The sequence below is a fragment of the Podarcis raffonei genome, chromosome 4 (assembly GCF_027172205.1).
Source record: "Podarcis raffonei isolate rPodRaf1 chromosome 4, rPodRaf1.pri, whole genome shotgun sequence".
Classification (NCBI taxonomy): domain Eukaryota; kingdom Metazoa; phylum Chordata; class Lepidosauria; order Squamata; family Lacertidae; genus Podarcis; species Podarcis raffonei.
In genome coordinates, this window is record NC_070605.1 from 459,640 (window position 1) to 471,658 (window position 12,019).

A 12,019-nucleotide genomic window follows, 5' to 3' on the forward strand; every position below is an offset into this window, starting at 1 on the left:
ATTAACTTTAAAATGAACAACTTACACTAGTGGCCAAAATTGTGGAAACCTTTTGGAGAAAGTGCATTTCAGAGCTTGGATACCTCATAACACCACTTTTTGGGGAGTAATAGCATAAAACTATATATCAATGGAAAAATACTTTAATGAAGAATGTAATGATTTTCTTCTGTCATGCAGACACAGTCTCTCCATTCTTTGATCATTTATTTATTTATTTATTTATTTATTTATTTATTTACGGCTATTAGCCCATAAAATATGTACAAACATAAAAACACAGAGACATAAAAACCGATATATCCGACAACAGAAGGTGAACACCACGATGCAAGGGTGGGTCATTGAGCAGAGCCAAATGACAGCTTGGGGCCAGGAGAGCTCCAAGGGACGGATCACAGAAAAAGGAAAACTGAAGACGAAATCCGACATGCACTCTCATCATAACAGTCCGATTAGTTTTGATGTTGTTGTTGTTTTTTGGTGGTTTTTGAGTGTGAGATAACCGCATTCAGGAATCTCGCCACCTGCAGAGTTACAGAAGGATCTGTATCCTGCAAAAGCAGTGCGGCGTGTGACTCAACAGGCCTGCCAACCAAGCGCAGTAAAGCAGGACCCAGGAATTTAGTCCTGGCTATGCTATGTAGGGGACAGTTGAACATTATATGTGAAAGAGATTCAACAGTTTCCCCGTCACACACGCATAGCGGAGACACCAAACCCTTGGAAAATCTGTGGCTCAGCAGGTTCGATGGAAGGACATTGAACCTTGCACGAATAAATGCAAGTCGGTGTGGTACTGATGAAAGAGATGACATGTATGATGGAAGGCCAAGTGGTGGGGTTATTCCGTGATACCTGGGGGAGCAGACACCCCCACCCCTGGCGAGGTTGTGTTGATTTTCAATGTCCGCTAATCTTTGCTCAATAAGGCTTTTGGCTGAGCGTAAGTTCATCTTTAAGGAGTTCGCAGGGGAAATTCCGATGCTCAGAAGTTTGGCATGGATTTTTCCTACCCACGGATTGACAAAGACGTCCCGCCAGAGGCACTGAAAAAGGTAATGGTCGGGAAGCCTATGCCAGCTGGACAGCCAATAGCCAAAGACTCGCTTCCAGATGACAGTCTCCAATGATGCAATCCTTAACTCCAGACGTATGGCTGCGTTGCTCACACACATGGGGAGTTTCAGAAGGCGACGGAGAAACTGATTCTGCAATGTCCCCAGCAATGTTAAATTGGACCCTGGGGCCCAGAGCGGGGCAGCATAACAGAGGGTGGAGACCACTTTTGCGTGGTATACCTTCAATGCAGAAGGGATGTGAGAGGCTCCGTCGGCTGCAAAAAATTGGAGTAGAGTATAAAGTATTGTTTTCCCTTTGTTTAGTAAATACTGTATCTGTGGCTTCCAGCTTAGATTGTAATGAAAAAAGACTCCCAGGTATTTAAATTTGAAAACCTGTTCTAATTGGACTCCATCTAACTTCCAGCTGTAAGTTTTCCGAGACCTGGAAAAGACCAGGACTTTAGATTTCCCATAATTAATTGTCAGATGGTTAAGTTTGCAATAAGCCGCAAAAATCTTTAGAGCTCTGCATAAACCAACTCTAGAGTAGGAAAGGATCGCTGCATCGTCGGCATATAGGAGCAAAGGGCAGCGAAAATCAGCTAGGCGGGGGGCATGAATGTTGGCTTGAGACTCATTCAGAAAGAGCTTCATATCGCTAATAAACAAGTTGAAGAGGAGTGGAGCCAAAATGCAGCCTTGGCGCACACCTCTATTTATTGGGACCTCGTTGGATAGGTTTCCCGCCGGTGTCTCACTCTAGCCGACGACCCATGGTGTAATTGGGTTATAAGCCATAACAGCCTTCTATCTATGCCCCATCTCTCTAATTTCTTCCATAGGCAGTTTCTTGGGATACTGTCGAAGGCAGCCTTTAGGTCTATAAAAGCGACACATAGGCGCCCCCGACTCGGGGCAGAATATTTTCTAGCAAGATGATACATGATTACCATATGGTCAGAGGTCGAATAATTGTTCTAAAGCCCGCTTGCTCATGGCCAATCAAATTTGAGTCGTTTGCCCAATGGGACAGCTTAGACAGCAAAAATTTTGCATAGATTTTCCCGATGATAGACAAAAGGCTGATGTTCCGATAGTTCTCCGGGTCAGCAGGGGGACCCTTTTTATGGACTGGCACGATCACGGCCTCCTTCCATGACCTAGGGATAAGCCCCGTAGAATTAATTGCATCAAAGACTTTGGCCAGAATTTCAGCCCACCACCTCGGTTGCGCAACAATAGCCTCAGCAGGGACTAGATCCGGCCCGGGGGCTTTGCCCGTTTTCAGATCTAATATCAAGTCCATTATCAGGTCTGGGTCGGTGGAGGGCCACAAAGGTAGATGGTCGGCTCGGAATTCCGTGGGTGAGTTGGATTCCTCTGCCAAGGAGAAATATTTACTCAAGAATTGTTCCCATGTGGGCGCAGGGATAATCGTCAGTGGGTACTTCCTTCCTCTTTTGTTTATCAGAGCCCAAAATTCCTGTGGTCTGCGGGATCTCGAGGCCGCAATCAAGGCTCGCCAACACTTTTGATACCACTCGCGTTTGGCCAGCTTTAAAGTCTGTTTGTATGCTCTTTTGGCTTGTAAATGGGAGGATGGTAGAGCCTGGGCATTAGAGTTTTTGTATTCATTATAGATGGAACGAAGAAGGGATCTTGCTTGTTTGCAAGAGGTGTTAAACCAAGGGGTCCCAGCACTGCAATGCGCCACTTTCGCCTTTTGAGGAGGTGATGTAAAAAAAGTGGTAAGGTTTGTTATAAGAAGGTTAAAAAGTTTCAAAACCGAATTGGAATCTTGTAAATCAGTAGTTATTTGAGGTAAGTAGGCAGTGATTTCCCTATGGAAAAAAACCTGGTATTTTTGGGCCACAGCCTCCGACCATTTGATCCCTCTTATTTTGAACAATGATGAGGTTTCCAGAAGAACTGAGTGTTTATTGTCGTTCTGGCACCGGAACAATGACAAAGTGGTCACTATTGGGAGGTGATCACTGAAATGTTGGTTTTCAACTTGGAAGGAAAGTACATTAACGGCCAGATTTGCGGAGATCAAGAAGTAATCGATAACACTGTTAGATGTTAGTCCCAGGTGAGTGAACTCCCCCGGTATATCGGGGGGGAAGGTGCCATTCAAAAATACTAGATTCAGGCGAATGGCCATTTGGTAAAGGGTCACTCCTGCTTTCTTTACTCTGTTGTCCTTTGAAGTTCTAATTCTGGCATGTTCCAAGTCAAAATTGTCCAAACATGGGGGAGTCCACCATTTGGACTTGGTTAGTAGGTCCCAATTTGTGGCAATACGAGCATTAAAGTCTCCCCCAATTAAGGAGTACGAGTTAGGGCATTTGGTATGACATGTCAGTAGGTGATTTTCAAATGATTCCCATCTCCAATCAAGATCAGGCGCTGAGCCTTCGGGGGGGAGATAAACATTAGTAATTAGTAATGAGGACTTCCCTTCTGTGATCAGTCCAGATAGAGCAAAAGGCGGGGAAGCCCGTACCAGAGTGAATTTGGCGCGGAGTTGGAGTGAGATCCCAATCAAAAGACCCCCTTTGGGGCGTCCACCTTTCAAAGAAGGGGAGGCCGGAAGTGTTAGAAGATCAAAGCCGTCTATGGTAATCTCTTCCTCATCCCATGTTTCTTGGAATAGAATGATTTTAAATGAATTTATGTACTTCCTGAATTCGGGGTCTGATTTTTTGGTTCTCCAACCAGCAATGTTCCAGCTAAGTATTGATAATGTCGGGTCCTTGTGCTGTCCCGGTAATTGTCACTTTGAGTTGTTTAATGGGTTCTTGGGGGTAGAACGAGGACCCATAAGGAAATCGGTAATTTTAGTTTGTGCGGATAAGGTCTTCTTCTGTGTTAATTGTATCGATGATTTGGTAACATTAACAGGCAGGAAGGGCTTTGCCGGGAAGGAAGAATTAGGCAAAGTTGGTGAGGTCGGATGCTGTTCATTGAGGTGAGTAGTAACAAGTCTTTGATGGGCTACACTAGTAGATCCGTCAGAGTTATCAGTCTTAACCAGGGTAGCGCTAAGAGGTGTTCCAGCCATCACTTGTAGTTGCTGCGCAGATGGAGAAGAATTATCACGCAGATGTATTAAAGGACATGAACGTGAGGATGGTGCATGTATAGTCATTTCCTGGTGATCTTCAGGCAGGGTAGATTCTAGCTCAGGCATTGAGGCAAAGGAGTCATCAACTTCCATATTTTGATTGGGCATAAGGTCTGAGACGGGAGTATTGAGTTTATCGACTTCCTCCTCGGTAGAATGGTGCTGTTGGTCAACAGGTGACTGCTGATTCAGATCAGTAGGGGGTAACAAGGTAGCAGGTTGAGAAATTATCAAGGCATTTGATGGAGACGCCATGTGGGACGTGGAGCGCCTGCTCTCCTCTCTCATCGGTATAGAGGGGTCCCCTTGCGATAGGAGTCTTTGTTTGAGTAGATCCAATCTATCGAGAATAGCCTGCTGTTCTTCTGAAGGGAGTTTTCCATAAGAGGAGATAAGATTTCTCTCTTCTGGGATATTCCAATCTCCGCTTGCAGTTGGATCATTCCTCAACGTAACTAGATGGACACTTGGGGTCGCAGGTGGAACAGGGGATACCCGGCTAGGTGTTTTTCCCGTTATTATAGGAACAGAAGAAGGAAACAAGCGTTCATTGCCAGTTAAGATGTTGGCAAAAAGAGGTTTAACACTCGTGTCCTTAAAGACTCTTGTTGTTACAATCTCCCAGGATGCCAGCCGATCTTTTTGTCTTGCAAGAAGATGTGGAATCCTTGCAGACTGGAAGGAGAGCATAAATTTCCTTGGCCAGGGCTTGGCATTTAGGGGTGCTACAGATATAAGATCTATCTGGAAAAAAGGAATATTTAACAAATCACGTAGGTACCCTTTAGCCATCCTCAGGTTATTCCACCTAAGACTGGGGGCGTCACGGGAAAAAATGGATAAACATATTTTATTAGGTTGAAAAATCAAGGATTGCTTATTCCTTTGGAGCAGTGGCAGCCTGCATCTTAGGCCCTTAAGGAGAGATTTCTGATCAAGTTGTCTCTTTAAGGCACTTACAAGCTGCACAGGAGATTGATGCAAATTAGGTAGCTCAGTTGAGGAAGGTAGATGAGCCAGGAGGGCCCGTGAAAGTTTGTTCAATGACAAAGAAATCCCCTCCAATTCCTTGAAAATGAAGCTTAAAGTCCTGATTACCAGTTGTATTTGATCAGGTACTAATTCATGGGCAGTTTGCCCTAATGCTTCCCGTTTCAGTGACGGAGGGGTAATTAAGGTGTCAGGGAGGAGGGCTTCCGTATGGCTTCCATCCCCTGCTGGATCAGCTAGCTTTTCCAACTCTCCTTGATCATACAGAGGCCAGAAGCGGTTGTATGTTTCGACCGCAGAAACAATTACTTGCTCCGTTTTGCTGTTATTGTTAGTAAATGGTGGGGGAGATTCAAGCTTTGACTGCTTTACTCTTGGAGGTGAACAACCTTTCTCAGCAGATCTTGGTCGCTTGCCATGACCCATTTGTCGCTGTCTCACTAACTACGGAGGTTCAAAGTAGAGGTAAACGGAGATAAAAGAGAACTTATCTTTTATGGACGCAACTCCTCTGCTACTCCTCCTCCACTGCTCAACATAACCAAGTCTTCAAGGCGGCGTTACTAATCAGCAGAAGGTTTGAATATCCTTGTTGATACGTATATTGGCCAACCATAGAAGTAAAACGATTAAAACTTCTAACAGAGGTAAAATGATTTAAAAGTCTAATAAAAACAGCTATAAAGGCGGCTGTAAAAGGCTATAAAAGGCTATAAAAGGTTTGTAGTCCAGAGGGTTCATGAAGGAGAAGTTGTTACAGCCGCCATCTTGTCTCTTTGATCATCACTTGCTGTTGTGCACCTTTTCCTGCCTTTACCAGTAGATTTTGGAGTGACTGAGTCTCTTATACCTCTTCAAAAATATAGACCAGCTTTGGTTAAGCTTCCCCCAATCTTTCTTCTAATTTCTTCATACCTGTAGCCTTGTTCACTTAATTGTACGATTTTACATCTCTTTCTGGGTAACTACCAACCAAATTGATAGCAATCACATAATACACTGACAAACGTCAACCTAAGCAAGTTGTGCTTCCCTTTTCTGGTCATATGTCTATAACCTTTGATAGAATACAGAAAATTGAACAAACTTTGTTGCACTACATTCTTGATTAAATTATTTTTCCATTGCTATATAATATTATGGTATTACAGTCATACCTCGGGTTACAGTCACTTTAGGTTACGTGTTTTCAGGTTGCGCACTGAGCCGAACCTGAAAGTACCGGAATGGTTTACTTCCAGGTTTCAGTGCTCGCACATGCGCAGAACCCACCAAATTATGACCACGCATGCGCAGATGCAACACTGCAGGTTGCGAACGCTGCGGATTGGGAACATGTCTCCCACACGGATCATGTTTGCAACCCGAGCATCCACTGTACTCCAAAAGAAGTGGTGTTATGAGCCATCAGACATCTGAAATGCACTTTTTTCTAAAAGGCTTTCACAATTTTACCACTACAGTATATCAAAGAAAGCAACATTCAACAACCCATCAGAATCTAATAAGAAATATGTTGGTTAATGACAAAACACAAAGGTAATGAACACACACCCAACTTCCTTCAGTTCTTCTTCATTTGTTCCTGAGGCTCTAATCTCTTTTTGTCTCCATTGCAGATTGTGATGAATTGGAAATCGAGAACAAAGGTGAACACGACAAAATCCCCAGAGAGGAGAAGCCATGCAAAAATTTGGAGTGTGGAGACAGCTGCACTCAGAGCTCCAATCTCACTAACCATCAGAGAATTCATACAGGGGAGAAACCCTATCAGTGTGTGGAATGTGGAAAGAGCTTCAGTCACAGCCATGATCTCACTTCCCATCAAAGAATTCATACAGGGGAGAAGCCCTATCAGTGTGGGGAATGTGGAAAGAGCTTCAGTCACAGCCAAAGTCTGAATTCCCATCAAAGAATTCATACAGGGGAGAAACCCTATCAGTGCATGGAATGTGGAAAGAGCTTCAGTCACAGCCAAAGTCTGAATTCCCATCAAAGAATTCATACAGGGGAGAAACCCTATCAGTGTGGGGAATGTGGAAAGAAATTCATTACAAGCTCCAGTCTCACTAAGCATCAGAGAATTCATACAGGAGAGAAACCCTATCAGTGTGGGGAATGTGGGAAGAGCTTCAGGAAGAGCTCGGATCTCACTTCGCATCAGAGAATTCATACAGGGGAGAAACCCTATCAGTGTGGGGAATGTGGAAAGAGCTTCAGGAAGAGCTCGGATCTCACTTCCCATCAGAGAATTCATACAGGGGAGAAACCCTATCTGTGTGGGGAATGTGGAAAGAAATTCATTACAAGCTCCAGTCTCTCTTCCCATCAGAGAATTCATACAGGAGAGAAACCCTATCAGTGTGGGGAATGTGGAAAGAAATTCATTACAAGCTCCAGTCTCACTACCCATCAGAGAATTCATACAGGGGAGAAGCCCTATCAGTGTGGGGAATGTGGAAAGAAATTCATTACAAGCTCCAGTCTCACTTCCCATCAGAGAATTCATACAGGAGAGAAACCCTATCAGTGTGGGGAATGTGGAAAGAAATTCATTACAAGCTCCAATCTCACTTCCCATCAGAGAATTCGTAGAGGACAGAAACCCTATCAGTGTGGGGAATGTGAAAAGAGCTTCTGGGTGAGCTCTGATCTCACTAAGCATCAGAAACTTCATACAGGGGAGAAACCCTATCAGTGCATGGAATGTGGGAAGAGCTTCAGTTGGAGCTCCCATCTCACTTACCATCAGAGGATTCATACAGGGGAGAAACCCTATCAGTGTGGGGAATGTGGAAAGAGCTTCAGTCAGAGCTCCTCTCTCACTTCCCATCTAAGAATTCATACAGGGGAGAAACCCTATCAGTGCGTGGAATGTGGAAAGAGCTTCAGGAAGAGATATGACCTCACTTCCCATCAAAGAATTCATACAGGGGAGAAACCCTATCAGTGTATGAAATGTGGAAAGAGCTTCAATAAGAACTCCAATCTCACTTCTCATCAAAGAATTCATACAGGGGATAAACCATTCTATAGCTTTAGAAGCCAGGCTAATACGCACCTTTTTAAACAGGCCTTTGGCTGATTGACATCTAAGGCCCTTTTAAAATGTGGTGGGGAGTTGAATTACTGATGTGTATTTTGTGTTTTTATGTTGTGTTTTTATGTTGTAACTGTCCTGAGACATGTGGGAACAGTAGTCAACTTTTAGAGGCCGAGGGGTTTTTGCCCCCCAATAGTATATTTGAGGGGGCCACCCCCCCAGTTGATAGGCATTGCCATTCCAATGGCCTGCATGCGTCATGTGATTGATTGTGCAAAGCAGGCCTTACCTGGCCCCTTCCTCCAATATTTTATTCAAGTCGGCACCACTGGGTCGGGTGGTATATAAATTAAATATAGACATAAATCGCCTTCCTTTGCACATGTTCCAGCTTGTCAATATCCTTATTCATTAACATTCTTAATATTTATGTGCCTTTCATCTGAAGATTTCACAACAGAAACATACAGGATGAAAGCATGGCTTTCTCAAAAATAAAGTCAAGCCAGAGAAATCTCTCCTCCCCTTTTTTTAGATGGAGTTACAAACTTTGTTGATCAGGGAACAGCTGTGGAAATAGTGCATCTTGATTTCAGTAAGGCTTTTGACAAAGTCCCCCATAACAAAGCAACGACGAGTGGAAAACTTTGCAAACTTGCCTTTGGTCTTCTCTGCCCCCCCAACCTTGCCAGCAGCGCTCCTTGAGGCTGTACTGCATCTGGGGACGTGGCTTTTGGCTTCCGCTGTGGTTTCTCTGCAAACCTTCTCCAGCTCCTGCCAAACAGCCTGGGCACTCTCAAGACCCTTGGAATGGCCTGCCTGGCCTGCACCCCCACTCCTGGGTGCACAGCTTCCAGAGGAACAGCTTGCCACTGCTTTCCTCTTCTTTGCTCTCAGTCGCTATCCAGCACACAGCCCATCAGACAGACGTGTTGAAGCATTGCAACAGCTCCCCAACACAGTCCCAGCCCCTTCTGGGCTTTCTGGGCGTCCCTCAGCCCCTTCTGGGCTTGGTGCTCCCTCTGGGCAGCTTCCAGCCCCCTCTGGTCTGGCTCCCACTGCGGCCTGACATGCCATCTTCAGTGCCTGCCACGCGACCCAGGGCTTGCTCCCGTCCACCTTTTCAAAAGGGACTGCGTACGATTCATGGCTGTCTGCCATCTTCTCCCCCGGGGCCCAGCCTACTTACGTAACTCCTCCAGCACCTGGTTCGGCAGACCAGATCTTCCCAGCGAGCTCTCTCTGCCTCAAACGTTAGGCACAGCTCCAGCTGGCTTCCAGCTTCTCTCCAGCGTCTCTTCAGCTGGCCGCACCACACACACCGGCACGAACTTTGCAACTGCTTCAAAGCGTTTGCTGACCTTCCCCCATAACCTATGGTATGATTGATTTGTAGCTTTTCCAGCTCCCGGAGTCCACACGCTTCCGCCCCAGCGCTCTGCTTCAAAGGACTCCGCACAGCTACTATAGCAGAGTGTATACGCAGCGTAGAAGCAGTTGCTGTGTGTGCGTAATAAATCAGGCTTAACGCACGGTGTCTTCCTTATCTTGCAAATAGCTTTATTCTTGTAGAAAAACAGTTCATAACTCTCCTGGTGACAGAGCACACATCTTGCTCCTCTCTAGCAACGGAGCAACACACACACTGAGAGATACAGTAGAACACTCCCCTCAGTATACTAAACCACGCCTCAGAATGTGAGACGTCACTCAGAACTTCTTAACCCTGTAAGTTCTGATTCTCTCCACATAACCTTCTGATCGGCAAGTCCTAGGCTCTGTAGTTTAAGCCACAGTGCCACCCGCGTCCCTTAGGCTTTCCAATAATCAGCTCAGCAATGGTCACCTCTGGGTACTTTCTGGAGTCCCTTTTCCAAGGGCAAAATAGCATTGGAATGGAGGAAACTGGCAAAGGAGTTGATTTGATATGATTTATAAAGTGAGATATCTTCCCTGAGCTGTCAAGGCAAAAGGATACATTCAGGCATAATATTTGTAACATTTAACAATTTAAAGATGTGCCCCCCCCCAGTCATTTCTGTAACAGCTCCCCCCTTTGGAGATAAATTTGCTTAGGTTCCGTAGGAACCGCAAATATTTTCTCCACATTTAACTACAGTTCACACATAGACATATGACCCCCCCCTTTGGTCCTGTATGTGATATAGATATGCACTGAATAATAAGCTGGTATTCCCCTCCCAGATGTGTGGGTTTTTGTAATCGGAAAGGGACTTGCATGTCACGCCTCTTAAGGCCATTTGCAAGTGTAGCAGTGCACATAGTTGGACAAAGGATATCACATGAAAAGAACACATGTTGTGTTTTGTTACTAAATTACTTGTGGCATTCTAGTACTTTGGGAGAAGGAGTGGTCACTAGTGGTCTGTGTTTTACACTTAGTATGAAGTTCTAATAGTGACTGGAAAGTGCAGTTTGTTTGGTTTTGCCTTTTTGTGATCTCAGGTGTCAGCCTCCTGGTCCCGTGGCCTTCAGCATCCCACAGCAACACTCCTCAACATGCACCCTTGGTATAAGGGCTTGCGCTGAATGACCTAAAGCACTACCCCATGTAGCTAGGTGGTGATGCGAAGCCGGTTCACCAGATTACGAGTCTACTGCTCTTAACCACTACACCACACTGATATTACTTCGCCTGTCTTCCCAAGTGATGTATAAAATTTTTCAGAGACACCATTGATGGAATCTTTCGAGGAGTTGGAGATTGCGGTTCTAAGTGGTCCATGTTTCACAAGTGTACAGTAAGGTTGGTAGTACAGTAGCTTTGTAAACAAACATTTTGGTTTCCCTGCAAATCTCCCGGTCCTCAAACACTCTGCACTTCAATTGGGAGAAAGCCACACACCCAGAGCTCAGGCGATGCTGGATTTCGGCATCAATGTTGACCCTTGTGGAAGGATAGCTGCCTAGGGAGAAGTGATTGACATTTTCCACTGTTACACCACTGAGTTGGATTTGTGGCACTGCAGAGGGGATATTTTGTACTTGGTGCAGCACTTTGTTTTTTTGGATGTTGAGTGACAGGCCAAGCTTCTCGTAAGCTTCTGTGAAGATATTTAGGATGGTTTGGAGGTCATCCTCTGAGCGTGCGCACACTACGTTGTCATCAGCATACTGAAGCTCTAGGACGGAGGTTACGGTCACCTTACTCTTTGCTTTCCGCCTGCTCAGATTGAAGAGCTTTCCTTCTGTTCCATATATGATTTCTACTCCGGTGGTGAGTTTCCCTTCGACAATGTGTAGGATCATGGCAATGAAAATAATGAATAGAGCTGGGGCAATGACACAACCCTGTTTAACACCTGAAGGGGTAAAAAGCCAAAGAGGGGAGAATATCATAAGGGAAGCTGTAAACGATTAAAAAAAAACCTTAGAGTTCAGCATTTTATTCATTTAAATATTATCACCTTTACATATAATTGTTGTTGTTTGTTGTTTAGTCGTGTCCGACTCTTCGTGACCCCATGGACAGAGCACGCCAGGCACTCCTGTCCTCCACTGCCTCCCGCAGTTTGGCCAGACTCATGTCTGTAGCCTCGAGAACACTGTCCAACCATCTCGTCCTCTGTCGTCCCCTTCGCCTTGTGCCCTCCATCTTTCCCAGCATCAGGGTCTTTTCCAGGGAGTCTTCTCTTCTCATGAGGTGGCCAAAGTATTGGAGATCAGCTTCAGGATCTGTCCTTCCAATGAGCACTCAGGGCTGATTTCCTTCAGAATGGATACGTTTGATCTTCTTGCAGTCCATGGGACTCTCAGGAGTCTCCTCCAGCACCA

At 45.2% G+C, this 12,019-nt stretch overlaps 1 protein-coding gene across 2 annotated transcripts in view; it reads left to right on the forward strand.

Moving 5' to 3' along the window:
* LOC128412042 (zinc finger protein 883-like) overlaps positions 1-8,610 on the forward strand; it is a 90,374-nt gene extending 81,764 nt beyond the window's left edge. For both annotated transcript variants that reach the window (XM_053384868.1, XM_053384867.1), the window contains exon 5: positions 6,801-8,610. In XM_053384868.1, the coding sequence (XP_053240843.1) occupies positions 6,801-8,266 (1,466 nt within the window). In that variant the 3' untranslated portion in view covers positions 8,267-8,610. The remainder of the gene's footprint in view (positions 1-6,800) is intronic.
* Positions 8,611-12,019: the final 3,409 nt, after the last annotated feature.